Consider the following 18841-nt stretch of genomic DNA (forward strand, 5'->3'; position numbering starts at 1 on the left):
TCTTTGTAGTTTTTGTTTCCATACTTTTATCTTGTGTTTATAGAATATTTTTAATTACTACAATGAATAAAACTGTGAAAGCACATTGTGTTGTGTATGATCATTGATTTTGTAAAGTGCCTTGAGATGACATGTTTCATGATTTGGCGCTATATAAATAAAATTGAATTGAAATTGAATCATTTTTGTACCACAGGAAATAATTCTCCTTATTCACACCAGCTTGTGAATTCAACTGTCAGTTCTAATTAGCATAGGTGTAGACCCCACTCCTCTCTTAGCCACTTGGTAGCTGATGTAACTTCAGCTAGGAATTAAATCAAGCATCATTGTATTTTATTCTGCTACCGTAACATGACTGCATTACGACAGTTGTAATTAGTAATGCAATAAACATCTCTGTATTTATGTGAAACCCCACCGCTTGGTCTCGCAGTATGCAAATGCAATTTATTCAACAGGTGAAACAACACAAGTCTGCTTCATATGAAATACTAGTTCCAAAGGTATAGCAGTATTAATAAAATATGAAGATATGAAACTAGCAGGTTTTAGATGCAAAGGCCAGCACTAGTGTATTTTGATCCAATAGCATAAACATGATCTATGTGCATAAAATGCTTCAAGTAGTAACTAATAATTCCATGTTTGCATCAGTGTTTTGTTTGTTTACAACAATAAAGCTTTTATACTTAAATCAAAGCAATTATAGTTGTATGGCTAATAGAAATGTATACATTCTCTCTAGGTGGCTTTTCAAGTACTCGACTTACTTTGCACATATAAAGTACTTTGCACATATAAGGTATCATTATTGTAATAAAAAAAAAAAAACTCACTATCCACCCCTACAGTTGTTGCTATGTCGAGCCATGCCTTCTCCTTCTTTGGGTTGTCCTTATGATAGTTTGGTTTTCTACTTCTAGGACGAGCCTCTCATCGTCCATTGTAGAAAGTGTGTGAAGTGAGGCCCGCCTGCCACTCACTTTTGACCCTGTGTCACAGGGTATGATGTAATGTTTAAGCTTGCAGATAAAATTAGAGAGGAAACTGAGTCACCCGTTTTCTGTTGCTATCCCTCAGAATTTTTTATTTTTTTTTAAATCCCCTTTTTAGGGGAAAACTCATCAGTGGGCATACATATCCCATTTCCTCCACAAATAGCCCCCCTGTTTCCTCATGTTTCAGTTTTGCCATTTTGTTCACACTTGTCAAGTTACCTGAAGTTGGTGAGGTAATTTTATATTAAAATTCACCAGAACTTCTCAAGAGCCTGATCTGGAGACTGTTGCGGCGTCCGATCGAACTTCCTTCCTGCAAGCCATTTGTCTGCTTAACACTACCTGAACACATATTTTAATAGACTGAGCAGCCCCTCCGGATTAGTTTGCGGGTGTGTGGGCTGTTATGAAAATATATAATAATTTATATGATAGTGTATTTTAAAGTTACACAAATATTAACCTTTAAAACAGTAACTTGGGATGGGGAGTTTTTGCAGAACAATGACTGCATTCAGGGTTCAGTAAATGGTACCAGGTGCAGGACGTCACGGGAGATTATATATGAAGGTTTGGAGAATAGTTAACGGTTTTCAAAACTTTCTAATGGGTTTTTAATGTTATCTTAGTTAACTCCCAGGAACAGGCTAAGGCCATTTCTTTCAACTAACGGCTGAACTGTCGAGCAGTGCATATCTGTTGGAGACTGGATGTCTCCAGAGGGGGGTTAGCCCAACCCCCTCGGGAGTCCTTGTGTTGTTAAAAATACATGTTTTGGGTCTGTACAATGAGACAACAACTTATAATCTGTGGAAGGTACGTCGGGATAAAAATAGGCTATGCGCGTCGCTGATAAAGTTTGTAAGTGTTGTCTCCCAATTTTGGAATTCCCGATTGTAATAAATATATGTATGTTATAAGTGTTCGGTCTCTGATAATTGTCTCTTCCCTTGCTGCCAAATCATCAAACCGGATGGGTGAGACGGGCCGTGGTAAAATGGAGTAGGAACGAACCCGCAGTTTTAACAGGGCCCAGACATTGAGACTCCAGGTCCTATCTGTTTCGAAACAAAGGATATCTGTTCTCCTAAGAGTCTTCGTGAAGTAAGGCTGATTTAGCACCCAGATGTCCTATCAGGGATCAACCCAGATGACCTCAAGAACCATAAAATAGCTTTCAGACCTTAAAAACAAACTCCCTGTGAGCTGTGCTTGTTATCCTCCCAGAGATTGAAAGAACTTAATTGCTTTTGAGTGAGTCTTGCAAAACCCCCACCTTCTGTAAACTCCAAGACACAGTTTAGGGGTCAAAGGTAACTCTTATTGTTTTTCATAAAAATGCCGTATTAATATAACAACTATTCATATATTTCCATAACAAGGTGTATAAAAAATATTTAAAATCAACAAATGACACTTAGCCTGGCGATGGGGCAAGTGAAGCCTGGTGGCCCGCCAAGCCCATAGTTCAATGGGGAAACCCTGGTTTTAACACAAATCCTTCCTCCCCGCTGCTGTTAGACTTTATATCCACTGCTGCTCCCATCAAACTCAATAAGTGTTTACTTCCCTGCCGTTAATTGCACAATTATTTTCATTCTTTTGAACAGTGTGTATTTTATGCATTAATACACTGAGTATGCAATTTTTAATAACAGTACAGTATGTTTTCTTATCTTGTAAATTTGCCCTTACTGTACAGTATTTTATTTTTATTTGTTCTTATAGTTTTACCTTTGTGCTTATTGGCATCCTTCCATTTGATTCTCACTTTGCTGCTGGTACACCTGAATTTCCCTATTGCAAGACAAAGGACATTTCTGTTCGACGCTGAGCCGGAAAACAACATACTTACAAATTTACGGACAAAATTTTCTCCTGATCAACATAGTTAGAACATTGAATATCTCCTTTTTTCTGCGGGATGATAACCAAGTTTAAGTTGAGCTAAATAAAAAGATAAAGAGAAAACAAATGGTGTAGGCAGTTATTCAAACAAGCATTTAAATGAATGCACCTCCTAAAAAGAAGTGTACCAAACTTGGTACTGTCATGGTTTTCAGATGACGAGCCCACATGCAGATATGATCGGGAAGCAAAGCACAGTTTTATGATGTTTATTTAGGAAACAGGCAGATATAACGGACGGGACTACGGACAACTCGGCAGGGTCAGAACGTCACGGCTGGAGAGACTGCAAAGAGAAGAGTAAATGACTCTGAAAGGTGAACCAGGAGAACTACTAGAAGCTGCGCTGCTTACCATAAAGCTGGGCGGACCTAACCGGGGAGAAGTAGCGCCGAGGGAACTCTGTGATCCTACCCCTGTTGGTGTTCGGCGGCTAGTGGCTGAGGGTGGCTGATGTTACTGGTGAGGGATCCAGAGCGAGCCTCCTGGGAAGTGGGTGACAGATGGATTGACCAGAGTGAGGGAAGAACCAGCAGAATCCGGGAGCACCAAAAACTGTAACAAAAACAGGGAGATCCAAAATTAGTCAAAGTTCAAAGACGAAAAAACTCACAAGCAGGTTTTCAGGAGTTGGGTCAGAGGCCACATCATACCACCACTGCTTAAGGCTCTGGCGTCTTCCATCTGTCAGCGCTCTGCTTTAGAAGCCAGAGGAAGCCGCCTGCAACGAGCTGCAGGTGTTGGCCACGTCCCCTCAGCCAACTAGGCACACCTGAGGAGTAGAGTTAGAGCAGGACAACACAGAGGGCCAAAGTGTACGGAAGGAGGGAGGCGGTACAGGCAACATGGAGGGGTGCTTTGTTAATTTTCCTTTGACCGTACTCAACTGGTTCCTATGTCACCAGTCACACCACCTTAGTATGTAACCTCTCCGAGTTCCTTGTTTCCCCGCTGGTTTCTTTGGTCATCCTCAGTTCCACGACGAGGGTAACACTCTGGCGTCTTCCAGCTGTCTGTGCACTCCTTTTAAGCCAGAGACGATGGTTCCCAAATGAGCTGCAGGTGCGGGCCACGCCCACCCGTCAACTGCAGCCACCTGTGGAGCAGAGTTAGAGAGCACAGATACACAGAACCCTGACAAAACTAAGATAACTATATATTAAAGTCCTATGCTTTAAAATATTATAGGGCTTATTTTTTTAAAAACACACTTAAAAAAAATTACTAGAAACCTCCCAAGAAGAGGAAAAGTAAAATCCGTAAAGCAAAATTAGAATTAAGCAAATATATTGAAAAACAAAATAAATTGTAAAATAAACTTTGAACATACACAATAAGTCAGGAAGCTTCTTAGCTAAAAATAAAAAAACAATATTTGCAGTCACAGACTTAACCGGTAATACATTATATGATCCTGAAAGTATAAACACTATCCGAGATTTCTACAAATCTTTATACACATCGCAAATAAATCCATCAGATGATTGGCTGCTACCTCCGTTTGGCTGACGTCACTTCCTGTTTGCGGTAAGGCGTACTGTATCACTTCCTGTTTTCACTGCGTGAGCAACGGTTTGTTGCTCCAGATTCTCTCGCTTTTATCTTTAATCTCTTTGCTGTAACATCTGTTTCTAACACATAAGCACTTTTAAAACATTTTCTGTTGCTGCACATCACGCTTGGGAACTCCTCGTGTTTCACGGTTTGCTCTCTTGGCGTGGTAGAAGGGCGCTAGCCTAGCTTTAGCCTAGCCTAGCTTTAGCTCCACAATGGCTTCCTCTCCTACTATTACTTCAGCTTCTCCGTCTCTGACTAAGTCTCCCCTTATCTCCTGCTCTCTGTGTCAGATGTTTAGCTATTCCTCTGCCTCCTTTAGTGATAATGGTACTTGTAATAAATGTAGTGTTTTTGTAGCTTTGGAGGCGAGGGTGTCAGAATTAGAGTCCCGGCTCCGTGCTATGGAAAGACCAGCTGATAGCCACCCCTCTGCTAGCGCGGAGCCACATAGACCTAGCGTTAGTTCACTTAGTGGTCCTCCAGAAGCACCCGAGCAGCCGGGTAAGCAGGCTGGCTGGGTGACAGTTCGTAGGAAGCATAGCTCTAGATTTCAGCCCCCAGTTCACCACCAACCCGTCTACGTTTCAAACAAATTTTCCCCACTCAGCGACACACCCGCTGAGAAGCCGACCCTGATTATTGGGAGCTCAATAGTCAGAAACGTGGCACTAGAGACACCAGGGACCATAGTTAAATGCCTGCCAGGGACCAGAACGGGCGACATAGAATCTTACCTAAAACTGCTGGCTAAGGATAAGCGTAAATACAGTAAGATTGTTATTCACGCTGGCGGTAATGACACCCGATCACGCCGATCGGAGGTCACTAAAGTTGGTGTTGCTTCGGTGTGTGAGTTTGCTAAAGCAATGTCGGACTCCGTAATTTTCTCTGGTCCCCTGCCTGATTTGACCAGTGATGACATGTTTAGCCGCATGTCATCATTCAACCGCTGGTTGTCTAGGTGGTGTCCTGAAAACGACGTGGGCTACATTGATAACTGGAGAACTTTCTGGGGAAAACCTGGTCTGATCCGGAGAGACGGCATCCATCCTACTTTGGATGGTGCAGCTCTTCTTTCTAGAAATCTGGCCGGATTTATTAGTCCTCCTAAATGCTGACAACCCAGGGTCCAGACCAGGAAGCAGAGCCGTAGTTTAACACACCTCTCTGCAGCTTCTGTACTGTTACCCATCCATTATCCTATTGAGACGGTGTCTTTCCCACGGCCAAAACTTAACAGATCAAAAACTTATTTAAAAGGAACAAATCATAAAAACCTAATAAAAATCAATACGGTTCACCTTGAACCTAAAAATAAAACAATTAAATGTGGTCTATTAAATATAAGGTCTCTCCCTCCAAAGACTTTGTTAGTTAACGAATTGATTTCTGATAAACAGATTGATTTGTTTTGTCTCACAGAAACCTGGCTACAAGAGGACTACGTTAGTATAAATGAGTCAACTCCCTCCAATTATTCAAATTTCCACATTCCCAGATCTGTGGGAAGAGGAGGAGGAGTGGCAACCATCTTTCAGTCTGATTTATTAATTAGTCCCAGGCCAATTAATAACTACAGTTCTTTTGAACATTTAACCCTCAGTTTCCCTCATCCAAACTGCAAAGCATTAAAACCTCTTCTGTTTGTTGTTTTGTATCGTCCACCAGGCCCTTACACTCAGTTTTTGGATGAGTTGTCAGATTTCTTATCTGATTTGGTGTTAAATACTGATAAGGCTATTGTAGTGGATGATTTTAACATCCATGTTGACACAGAATGTGATAACCTTAGTGTAGCCTTTAAAACTATCCTAGATTCAATTGGTTTTGCTCAAAATGTGCATAAACCGACGCACTCTTGGCTGGCTCCTTGGTTTAATTCAGAGCTGCGTTCCTCGAAGCACAATGTTAGGAAATTGGAGAGAAAATGGCGCTCTACACACCAAGAGGAATCCTACCTAATCTGGAAGAACAGTCTATTGTTGTATAACAAGACCCTTTGCAGAGTTAGAGCAGCATATTTTCATCATTAATTGAGGAGAATAAGAATAATCCTAGATTTCTCTTCAGTACAGTTGCCAAACTTACCCAGAGCCACAGCTCTGTTGATCCATCCATTCCCTTAGCTCTTAGCAGCAATGATTTTATGGGATTCTTCATAAATAAAATTGATTCCATTAAAAATAAAATAATTGGCATCCTCCCAAACATGATTACCTCGTCCTCAGTAAGTGAGGCAGCATTGGAGGAATCCTTAGAACCTGCGCAGTGTTTGAACTGTTTAAAAGCAGTGGAGCTTTCTGAGCTATCTAAAATTTTAGCTTCATCTAAACCTTCTACCTGTATGTTAGACCCAATCCCAACCAAGTTGTTTAAGGAGGTATTCCCTCTGATCAGTGGTCCTATTTTAGACATGATTAATCTATCCTTGGTAAATGGATATGTACCACAGGCTTTTAAAGTAGCTGTTATTAAACCTTTACTTAAGAAACCATCTCTTGATCAAGATGAGTTAGTAAATTACAGACCTATATCTAATCTTCTTTTCTTATCTAAAATTCTTGAGAAAGTAGTTGCTAATCAACTATGTGAACATTTACAAAGTAATGACCTACTTGAGGAGTTTCAGTCAGGCTTCAGAGCTCATCATAGCACTGAAACAGCTCTGTTGAAGGTCACCAATGATATTCTCATGGCCTCAGATAATGGACTTGTGTCTATACTTGTCCTGTTAGATCTCAGTGCTGCATTTGATACAGTTGATCACAATATTCTCCTACAAAGACTTGAGCATACTGTAGGGATTAAGGGAAAAGCATTAGGCTGGTTTAAATCTTATCTGTCGGACAGATTCCAGTTTGTTCATGTTAATAATAAATCTTCCTCAAACTCTAGGGTCACTTCTGGAGTACCACAGGGTTCAGTCCTTGGACCAATTCTATTTACTATATATATGCTTCCGATTGGCAAAATTATCAGACAGCATGGGATTAATTTCCACTGTTATGCTGATGACACTCAGCTATATTTATCCATAAATCCTGATGAATCCAATCAGTTACTTTGACTGCAGTCATGTCTTGATGACATCAAAAGCTGGATGACTTTAAATTTCCTGCATTTAAATTCTGACAAGACAGAAGTTGTAATCTTTGGGCCAGAGTCTTCAAAAAATAAAGTTCTTAATCAATCACTTAATCTGGATGGCATTAACTTGGCCTCTGGTAATAAAGTTAAAAATCTTGGTGTTGTTTTCGACCAAGACATGTCATTTAAGTCCCATATTAAACAGATTTCCAGAGTTTCCTTTTTTCACCTCCGGAATATCGCCAAAATTAGAAACATTCTGTCCAGGAGTGATGCTGAAAAACTATCCATCCATCCATTTTCCGAACCGCTTTATCCCTCATGGGGTCGCGGGGGTTGCTGGTGCCTATCTCCAGCGTTCACTGGGCGATAGGCAGGGTACACCCTGGACAGGTTGCCAGTCTGTCGCAGGGCAACACAGAGACAAACGGGACAAACAACCATTCACACACACACCTAAGGACAATTTGGAGAAGCCAATTAACCTAACAGTCATGTTTTTGGTCTGTGGGAGGAAGCCGGAGTACCCGGAGAGAACCCACGCGTGCACAGGGAGAACATGCAAACTCCATGCAGAAAGACCCAGGGGTGTACTCGAACCCAGGACCTTCTTGCTGCAAGGCAACAGTGCTACCCACTGCACCACTGTGCAGCCGCTGAAAAAAAAAAAAAAAAAAAAAAAAAAAAAAAAAAAACTAGTCCATGCATTTGTTACTTCAAGGCAGGACTATTGTAATTCTTTACTATCAGGAAGTCCACAAAATGCAGTTCGAAGTCTTCAGCTGATTCAAAATGCTGCGGCAAGAGTTCTGATGAAAATCAACAAGAGGGATCATATTTCTCCAATTTTAGCTTCCCTTCATAGGCTTCCTGTTAAATCAAGAATAGAATTTAAAATTCTCCTTCTAACGTATAAAGCCCTTAATAATCAAGCTCCATCATATATCAGAGCTCTGATTACCCCGTATGTTCCTAACAGAGCACTTCGCTCTCAGACTGCAGGTCTGCTGGTGGTTCCTAGAGTCTCTAAAAGTAGAATGGGAGGCAGATCCTTTAGCTATCAGGCTCCTCTCCTGTGGAACCAACTCCCAGTTTTGGTCCGTGAGGCAGACACCCTATCTATTTTTAAGAGTAATGTTAAAACTTTCCTTTTTGACAAAGCTTATAGTTAGAGTGGCTCATACCCTGAGCTATCTCTATAGTTGTGCTGTGATAGGCCTAGGCTGCTGGAGGACATCAGGGTCTAATTTTCTCACTCTACTGATTTCTACTGTTCTTCAGTCTACTGTTCTCCAGTTTTGCATTGTATTACATTGAAATGACTGTCGTCATTTCAGCTTTTAACTTTTTGCTCTCTCTCTTTTTCTTCATAGTAGGTACACCTGGTCTGGCGTTCTGTTAACTGTGACATCATCCAGAGAAGACGGCTCACCCGCTACTACCATCTAATGTAGAACAGATTACTAGATCAATGTGTGCTTCTGTGCTTTTTTGTCTCTCTTGTTGTGTCTCTGCTCTGTCTTCTGTAACCCCAGTCGGTCGAGGCAGATGACCATTCATACTGAGCCCGGTTCTGCCGGAGGTTTTCCTTCCTGTTAATGGGGAGTTTTTCTTCCCACTGTTGCTTCATGCTTGCTCAGTATGAGGGATTGCAGCAAAGCCATGTACAATGCAGACGACTCTCCCTGTGGCTCTACGGTTCCCCAGGAGTGAATGCTGCTTGTCGGGACTTTGATGCAATCAACTGGTTCCTTATATAGGACATTTTTGACCAATCTGTATAATCTGACCCAATCTGTATAATATGATTGAACTTGATTTTGTAAAGTGCCTTGAGATGACATGTTTCATGATTTGGCGCTATATAAATAAAATTGAATTGAGTTGAATTGACATCAAGCAATTTCTACATAAAATGACACTTCCTAAATTATCAGAAAGTCAAACAATGGCCCTGGATTCACTGCTGACAACAGTAGAAATTCAGAAGCATGCCCATTAAAAAGGCTCCAGGTCCAGATGGTTTCCCAGCTGAGTTTTATAAAGAGTTCTGGAATATTCTGGCACCAACGTTCCACAGAATGTTGCAGGAGACTCAGGAAAATGTCAGATTACCAGCTAATATGAATTCTGCTACCATTACTCTCCTGTTTAAGACAGGCAAGGATCCCGTGTTTCCTACCAGCTATCATCCCATATCCCTTATTACCGTTGATATTAAAATAATCTGTAAAGCTCTTGCAAAATGATTAGATAAAGTCACTCCTCTCATAATACACAATCAAACTGGTTTCATTAAAGGAAGGCAGTCATCCACAAATGCATGAAGATTACTTAATTTAATAGATTATTCCTACAGTAAAATATTTAATCCAATATATTGTCTTTAGATTCAGAAAAAAACATTTGATAGTTAATTTATTTTTTTATAAATTGGTTAAAAATTATATATAGCTTTCCAGCAGCATTTTCCTAGCTTTTGTCTCAAGAGGGGCACTAGGCAAGGATGCCCACTTTTCCCCTCTGTTTGTCATTTTTATCGAACCACTAGCAGCAACAATTAGACAAAATAATGTTGTTAAAGGTATAAAATGCATGAAAATAGAGCATAAAATGAATCTTTATGCAGATGATGTATTACTCTATCTCCAGCATTCAAATACTTCTCTCTCTCTCTCAAGTAATTAGATTACTAGAATTTGTCTCTGCTCTGTCTTCTGTAACCCCCAGTCGGTCGAGGCAGATGACCGTTCATAATAAGCCCGGTTCTGCTGGAGGTTTTCCTTCCTGTTAATGGGGAGTTTTTCTTTCCGCTGTCACTCCATGCTTCCTCAGTGTGAGGGATTGCTGCAAAGCCATGGACAATGCAGACAACTCTCCCTGTAGCTCTACGCTTCTCCAGGACTGAATGCTGCTTGTCGGGACTTTGAAGCAATCAACTGGATCTCTTATATAGGAAATTTTTGACCAATCTGTATAATATGATTGAATTTGACTTGGTAAAGTGCCTTGAGATGACATGTTTCATGAGTTGGCGCTATATAAATAAAATTTAATTGAATTGAATTATACAGAACCCCCTAGATTTACAACTGCGATCAGGGAGTTTTAAATATTTAGGTATTACTGTTGTCTAAATTTGCAGATTTACCAAAACTTAACCACATTCCGCTTTTAAAAAAGATAGAAGAGGACATGGAAATATGGAAATTGCTACTAATTTCACTTATGGGTAGGGTTGCTTCAATTAAAATGATGGTTTTACCCAGAATGAATTACTTATTCTCAATGATCCCCAATAAACCACCATTCGACTGGTTTAAATCTCTCAACTCCTCCATTTCTGAATTTCTTTGGAGAGATTAACCCCCTTGTATCAGCTTAAAGACGCTACAGAACACTAAAGATAGAAGGGGACTACATCTGCCTAACTTTCATCACTACTACTTAGCAAATAGGCTACAATACATCTCAAAATGGATAAAAAATAAGCCCTTACATGAGTCCTGGCTTGACACAAAACAGAAAATATGCAATAATATCATGATTTCAGATTTACTGTTTATTAGCTCAAATATAAAACAGCATACATGCTTTACAAATATTAACATCACCTCTTCTCTGACAGCATGGTGGGAGTTTCTTAAAATGATGGAGTCATCCCTTATCCCATGCAGTCGTACACCCATCTGGAACAATCGTTACATCCTACAAAAAAAAATAATATGATAAACCATTCATACTGGAAGAAAAAAGGTATTGAATAGCTGGAACATATATTTGAAGAAGTTTATCACATTTGATAGATTAAATATATTATATGGTATTAATAAAAATACATTCTTAGAATATCAACCAATTAAATCTATAATAAAAAATAAATTTAAGCATATTGAAGGTAGTTTGCAAATTTCAATAAATATATCAGAGTTCCTGGATCTAAACCCCCCAAAACTACTGTCTAAATTATATAGGTGTAACGAATCGAAGGAAGGCGGACCCAGAATTCAACCAAAACAGGCTACCGGCGGCACCGGACTAAAGGCTTCAGGAGGTGCTAGACTACAGGCTTCGGGCAGGGCCTGACTACAGGCTTCGGGCAGGGCCTGACTACAGGCATCGAGCAGGGCCTGAATACAGGCTTCGGGCAGAGCCTGACTACAGGCTTCGGACGGGACCTGAAACCTGGCTGCAGGCAGCGCTTGGCTAAAGACCTCAGGCGGCGTCTGGCTAAAGACCTTAAGTGGCTTCTGGCTCACTGGGACCGTCTTTCCTAAACCCTTAGTAACCATAAGCCGCAGAATAAGTGTTCAAAGAGATTCTGGGAGTGACAGCCAGTACAGACACTCAGGGAGCAGGCAGGCAAGATGCGGCAACCCCTCCTGAGTTGCCACATCTTGAGCCGGCGGCGGACCCTCCTGGGTTGCCGCATCTTTATCCGGCATCTGACCATCATGGGTTGCCGCATCTTGAGCTGGTGGCGGACCCTCCTGGGTTGCCGCATCTTGACCCAGAGTCGGACCCTCCTGGGTTGCCGCATCTTGAGCCGGCGGCGGGCCCTCCTCGGTAACTGCATCTTGAGCCGGCGGTGGGTCTTCTCCTTCAGGGAATGGCGCGTTGCGGAGCAGCGGCGGGTCCTCCAGGATTGCCGCATCAAGATCCGGCGGCAGCCCCTCCTGGGTCGCCACATCTTGAATCCGCATCTCATCCTTAGAGGAAGGAGTGGATGTCTGCATAAAACTAGGGATGGGTGAAGGCAGATGGAAATGTAGCGAGAGGAGGGCTGACCTGTAACCCAACTCCTTTAACTTAAAGTTCAAGGCCAAAGAATAACTAACTGAAACAGCCTCTCTCAACCGTTTTATCATAGGAGGGAAAGCCCTTAACCTCTCCAGATTTCTGCTGGTGAAGTCGGTGAGAGACTCCGTGGGCGGAGCTTCCGAGATCCCACTCCGGGCTGGGTCAGTGACTGGTTCCGCCGCACTGGAAAGCGGACACACGATCATGGATGAATTTGGGGATCTCTCAGCCAGCAGGACGTCGGAAGCGGGTGGCGGTGAGGGAACAGTAGTTTGGACTACTGGGTCAGGTCCGTGTTGGCGCTTATGGCGTCGACTTGTGCGAGCATGCCGCAGACCTGCATCCGCCGGAGGGAGAGGAAGAGCGTGGGCTTGAGCTGGCGGGCAGACCTCCTCCACAAAATCAGGGAACAGACCTGGGTTGAACAGATCTGGACGGAGATCAGCGATTATGTCGGCCTCTTATCTCCTTGAACAGATCTGGATCGGGGAAAAACCTCTGGGTGGATTCGTCCTCAGAGGATCGGGGTGAGTGATCCACTTTGTTCTGACCAGAAATAAAATCACCCAATATGAGCCCTCCCGAGCGTAAGCTCCGAGCAAGAAGCCGGTTAGAGTTGTTGCTGCTGCTGCTGCTGCTGCTGCTAGAGAGGTGGTGTCTGGGACTGACACCGGGTCGGCACATGGCTAGTCTGGACCCCTCCAGAGACATGGCTCTGCTGTGGATTAATCGTAGAGTTATGGAGAAAAGAAAAAAAAACCTCTACAAGCGTGTTTTGGTGATGGGTCCTGTTTATGCGGGCCAGATCATTCTGTAACTAATTGGAGGAAGGTGGACCCAGAATTCAACCAAACAAGCGAGGTATGTGAAACAAAGGATTTAATTAACAGATCTAAAGAATACAGGGACAGGCAGGCTCCGTGGTCAAAACGGCAGTCCAAAAACCGGTACACGAATAGGCAGTCCAGAAACAGGCAGAAGTACAGACAGGGGTTAGGCAAACTCGGATAATCTTCAGGCAGGTTCAGGTCGGTAAACAGGTAAGCAATCAAAACTGGAACAGGACAATCAGACAGGGACACAGGCTGGCTCAGAAAACACAAAGGCGGCAATTGGGTTAGGTCTACAAACATACAAACAAGATGCTGGACAGAACTCACCAAAGGCTCTATAATGATCTGGCAGGGAACTGAAAGCTGAGGCAGGACTATATAGTTGAGTGAGCAGGTGAAACAGAGTGAAGCTAACTATAATATAGGCAGGTGGAACTGATCAGAGCAAGTGAGCTGTCAGGATGCTGAAGGGGAGCAAAACTGAGCTGATAACAAAACTTAGACTGATAATGTGACATGGTAAAAATAGGTAACCTAAACAGTACATACGCTAGTATCAAAAGCAAACCAGAAAGAACACATAATCAGAAACTGAACTAACTAATCAAATAACAAACATGAACCAGAACAGAACTCAGAATATTACAATAGGATACTGTCTAGATGATTCAACATCTCTTCCTGTTATGAAATGGGAAGAGGACTTATCAGCTCTTCTTATTTCATATGGTCATGATCATTTGTTCAAGACTTATCAGTCTTGAACAAAACATCTGGGCTCAGATACCTCTAGGAACTTTCAAAATGACTAGACACCTAAATTTACAACTAATACAATACAAAATCCTTCACAGAGTACATTATACAGGTCAAAGATTATTCAAGATGGGTTTTGCACAATCTAATATCTGTTTGCAGTGCACAGGCAATAATCCTGACAGTTATATTCATGCACTATGGGTATGTACACCTGTTCAGAGGTTCTGGGCCCAAATATGTAAGGACTTGTCAAAGAGCCTGAATTGTAAAATTTCACCTTCCCCCTCAGTTTGCTGGCTGGGTAACTTTGATGAGAGCACTTTGGGGAAAAAAAATCAGTTTGCATGGCTTTCACTGCCTTATGTATCACAAAGAAAACTATCCTCATGAATTGGAAAAGCAAAAAAGGTCTCAACAACAAAGATCTGTTGTTGGATCATACTAGTCTTGAGACAGCATCTGCATCCGCATCAGATCGAGCTCTCTGGGCTCCTTTGATTGGCTCCATCACTTGGTGCGGGCGGGGGACTGTGGACAGTGTCCTGTAGGGCATAGAGGTTGATTTAAGGGGTGCTTGGGGCTCAGGGGGGTGCCCGGAGTGGGGTGTATGGTGGGTCCAGCCCCGGGGGCTACGTGCGATGCTCTTGGGGGGTGGGGGGTTCCGCGTGGCGGATGTGGGTTACTGTTCTTTTAGTTGTGCTGTCGCTGGGTGGATCTAGGTTGGGTCCGGGGCTCCTGGTTCCTGGAGTATGTCGTCCCTGGGCGGGTGTCCCAGCAGAGCCTCTGGGGCTTGGGTTCTGTGGAGTATATCGCCTGGGGTTTGGGCTGGTGTATGCCCAAGCATCTGGCTCTACTGGGGTCTCTGGTGTGCTGGGGGCCTGTTGAGCTGGGAGAGGGGTATGGACATCTCATGGCAGACGCCCCCCCCCCCCCCCCCCCGCCCCATTCTGCCAGTGGGGTTGAGGGGGGAGGGGGGGAGAACCCAGCCTGGGTGTCTATTGTTGTATGGGAGTTGTTTGAACGTGAGTGTTTGGGTGGGATTGTATTCTCTTTCCTTAGTTGGGGAGGTAGAGGTAGATGTTTGGAGTCCGGCTCCTCAGCTTGGTCCCGGTCCATGTCGTCTCCCATCCCGGTGCTTGCTCTATCCGGGGAACAGGGGTCTGCATGGGTAGGGCGGGCTGATTAACCTTAGGGTTGTTTTTGTTGGTCCTGGTTTGCAGTCAGTTCTCGGGTCTGCCGCCTGTGCTTGGCCCCTTGAGCTGTGGTGGTGTAGCTGACGGAGCCTCCCTCTCCGGGTGGATTTTTGGAGAATGGGGGTGCCTATTGGAGTCAGCGGGGGAGCTGGCTTCCTGGAGGAGCATGATACTCCCCCGTCCTTTCCTCCCCATTCTAGTATTTAGGGGTTCGTGGGGGATGGGGGGGACTCTGGTTGATCAGCCTGCTCGGTTCATGCAGGCCCCATCTCCGGGTGGGTGGGCCCGTGGGTCGTCTAGTCTGGGGCCGGAATGTCAACTCCGCATCTGGGCTTGCTTTTTTTTTAAAGTTGCTGGTAAATTTCATGAGTGGCGTTTTTTTTTAGCTTGATTTTTTAACGTTCTGTCACGTATTTGGGCTGTTTCTCCAATAACCCCTATTTACCAAATAGGATTATTCTGTCCTGTCTATCCTGACAGGACAGAATAATCCTGTCTATCGCACTGTACAACTGCAGTCCTCACGCTTTTGCTTTTTCTGATTGCACGAGCCGGTTAATATCTGTCAGCATATTGCGCCGTAATTATTACAAATCACATGTGGTCCCTAGGTAAAACTAATGCCGTGCGAATAGGGCAAAAATGTGTTGAATAAACATAAATACTGTGAAGCAACACTTTTTGACATTTCATAAAATTGTTCCTATTCAGCTGCACAAATATCACATTTAAACCAATCAAAGTTGTACTATAAATGAGAGTATACCAGAGTCCTATGTACATTGTAGTGATTTGAAGTCACATAATGTCCTCCTTTTTGGTGTTATGGAAATGGTCACCCTAGATTACAGTGACAAGAACAATAAGGAATTTAAAAGGGATTGGAGCAAGTAACTAAAATAAAAGATATTTAGACATGTCTGTGTTTTTTTGCAGATACAGATTTAACAAGTTTCAGCGAGAAGTAATACAATTTGAAATTATTAAATAACATATTAAAGCATGGGGAATAGTCTTTCCACTTAAATATTTCATGCATCATTTGCAACTACTTAGGCGTATTTAGTTACTTTAAAGTAACTATGCTTAAGTAGATGGAATGTGCATATATATTTTTTTCAGTGTACAGCAGTTTATGTAATACCTAGCTAGCAAGAAAACAATAGTTAACACATGAGATGTTTGATTATCAAGACACACTGTCGGACCTCCCACAAGGCATGTGTGGGCTTTCCTACTGTGTGGGCGTTCCTACTGTGGGTGTTCCAAATGTGGCCGTTCCAAATGTGGCCGTTCCAACTGTGCTGGCGTTCCTACTGTGTGGGCATTCCTACTGGGCATGTTTGCTCCTGGCTGGGTCTGCAGTTATAAGGCGTTCAGTCAGAAAAATGCTAAGCCCAAAAAAGCGACTTCATGTTCAAAAACAAACCCAAGAAACTGCAACTGCTGACTCACGGAAGTTATAAGTAACTATCCCAAACTCACTTATAATAAGCGAACTATGCAACACTGAAGCTCACATGAACACCCGTCATGGATCATGTGATGTTGTTATTCCACTCAAAAGCCAAATAAGCATAACCTACCTGCACAGACGTTGCAGTCGCTGGTATTCGGTCTGGACATTCACGAGTTTGCTCCTTACCACCGAAACAATGTACAGAGCACATAGGTGTCTTTGGTCAGGTTCCATAGTAAAGTCCTCTGGTCACAAGATCATATCCAACACTAACATTTCTCAGCAATGTTTAAGGGTTTTGGAAAATTAATAGAAAAAGCTCCCTTCATATGGTCATGATCATCATATTGCGAGTCACTCTGGGAGCTACCAACGCAGCAGCATGTTTTGTTGTTGCCATAATATGCCTGTTGAGGCGATATTCAGGACTGATGTGTTCAGTATTTGACTCATGCAGGTAAACTATTCAAGCGTTACCGCTCTGTTTGTACAATCCCAAGATGGCTGTGACACACGCATGCGGTGCTGTTCTAAATTTTATAATTTTACATCATTTGAGAAATGTTGAATTGCTAAGATCAAACTCAGGACCTCAAATTACTAATACATCATATTTAATAGATCAGCTACATGGACTATTCATACATATTAACCATGATTTTGTTATTGGTGTGGAGCCAATGATGATTTTTTTAAGATTTTTAAATAAAATGTGCTTTAATCTGCCTCTGAGAAGTTCAGTAAACACTGGTTCCTATTATTTTAATTTTTGAATAAAAAATACATTGATTTGTATTTATTTTTCTAGTTATTGGTTAATATGTTTGCATGATAATTTCCAGTGAACTTTTTGAAGTTTTAATTTCAAGCCTGAACTTGGATACTTTTCTGGCAGATGGGTTTGCTTCATTGAGAGCTAGGTAAAATGTCTAAATCAGGCTTACAAACAGACTTAACACTGACTCATGTCCAAATGACATTTACATATAAGCTTAATCTGGAGAAAAGATCTATTGCTCAGTGTGTTCAGCCTCCACAGGTGCAAACATAAACTCTGCTGTCACTGTCGTTTGTCCTGCAGATGTGTGCGTGTGTGAATTGGAGCTGGGATCCCCTGGCTGGAGGGAACCTCTGGACTGTGTCCGAGCTTCCGAGCTGTGCAACCAGAACAGTCAGTGCAGCTCACGCTACCGGATCATGCGCCAGTGTCTGTCTGGTGGGGACAAGGAGCGTAGCACCATGCTGGCCTCCAAGGAGTGCCAGGGGGCACTGGAAGTGTTACAGGACTCGCCGCTGTATGACTGCCGCTGCAAGAGGGGCATGAAGAAGGAGCTACAGTGTCTGCAGAACTACTGGAGCATCCACATGGGCATGACTGAGGGTAAGCCTCTAACAGCAAAACTTGTGTTGAGATAATTAGGCTTCCTTCTGCCTATTGATTATTTCTTTCACAGTTTTAGGCTTTGAGTTGGTACATCTCTGTGAAAGCGCCTCATGTGTTGAGGTCAAAGAGCCTCTGAACCAATTGCTGTGTGGGATTCTGGTTGCTTTTGCCTGAAGGAAGAAAAGAGGGAATAAGATGTTGTTTTTGTTTTATGTTGAACTGCATGGATTTTCTATGTCAGTGTGAGTTTTACTTATACATTGGAGAACTACCACACTTATGGAAACACCTCTATACAGACAGATCAGGCTGACAGTAAACACAGGGCTGCTATAGAGGGAACTGAAGAGAGAATCTGTAAGTTTTTGCTCATAACTGCAGTAGCACTGCAGTGACCAATCAGCTGTTTGTTGGACCTAAAATGCAACAATTGAGGCTTTGTCATCACTGCAGCTTTTTCTGTCACCTGGCTTATTCCTGTGATTCGTCCACATTCCACTGCTGGTCCTGCGCTCAGCTTGAGTGTATGTCAGCACCATTCACACTAATACAAACATATGCACTACCTGTCGGTTGGCCTAGTTTGGGTTCCAGCAGTGGCAGAGCTCATTAAGACCCTCCCTTTTTGTTCCCTGTTCCTCTGAGAATCCCTCTGTGCTGCCAACAATCCTCAAACACACACACACACACACACACACACACACACACACACACACACACACACACACACACACACACACACACACACACACACACACACTTGTTTTATATACTCACTGAGGACATTGACTTCTATTTATTTTCAACCCTTCTCATGGCCGGACCTTACCTTAAACTTAACCATTACAGTATATACCAAA

General features: G+C 42.8%; 1 protein-coding gene across 1 annotated transcript in view; it reads left to right on the top strand.

Moving 5' to 3' along the window:
* Positions 1-18841, top strand: part of LOC105918810 (GDNF family receptor alpha-2) — a 476342-nt gene that overhangs the window by 18417 nt on the left and 439084 nt on the right. Inside the window, exon 2 of the mRNA XM_036140658.1 lies at positions 17679-17978. Within this exon, the coding sequence (XP_035996551.1) occupies positions 17679-17978 (300 nt within the window). The remainder of the gene's footprint in view (positions 1-17678; positions 17979-18841) is intronic.

The sequence above is a fragment of the Fundulus heteroclitus genome, chromosome 8, assembly GCF_011125445.2.
Source record: "Fundulus heteroclitus isolate FHET01 chromosome 8, MU-UCD_Fhet_4.1, whole genome shotgun sequence".
In the NCBI taxonomy this organism is placed as follows: domain Eukaryota; kingdom Metazoa; phylum Chordata; class Actinopteri; order Cyprinodontiformes; family Fundulidae; genus Fundulus; species Fundulus heteroclitus.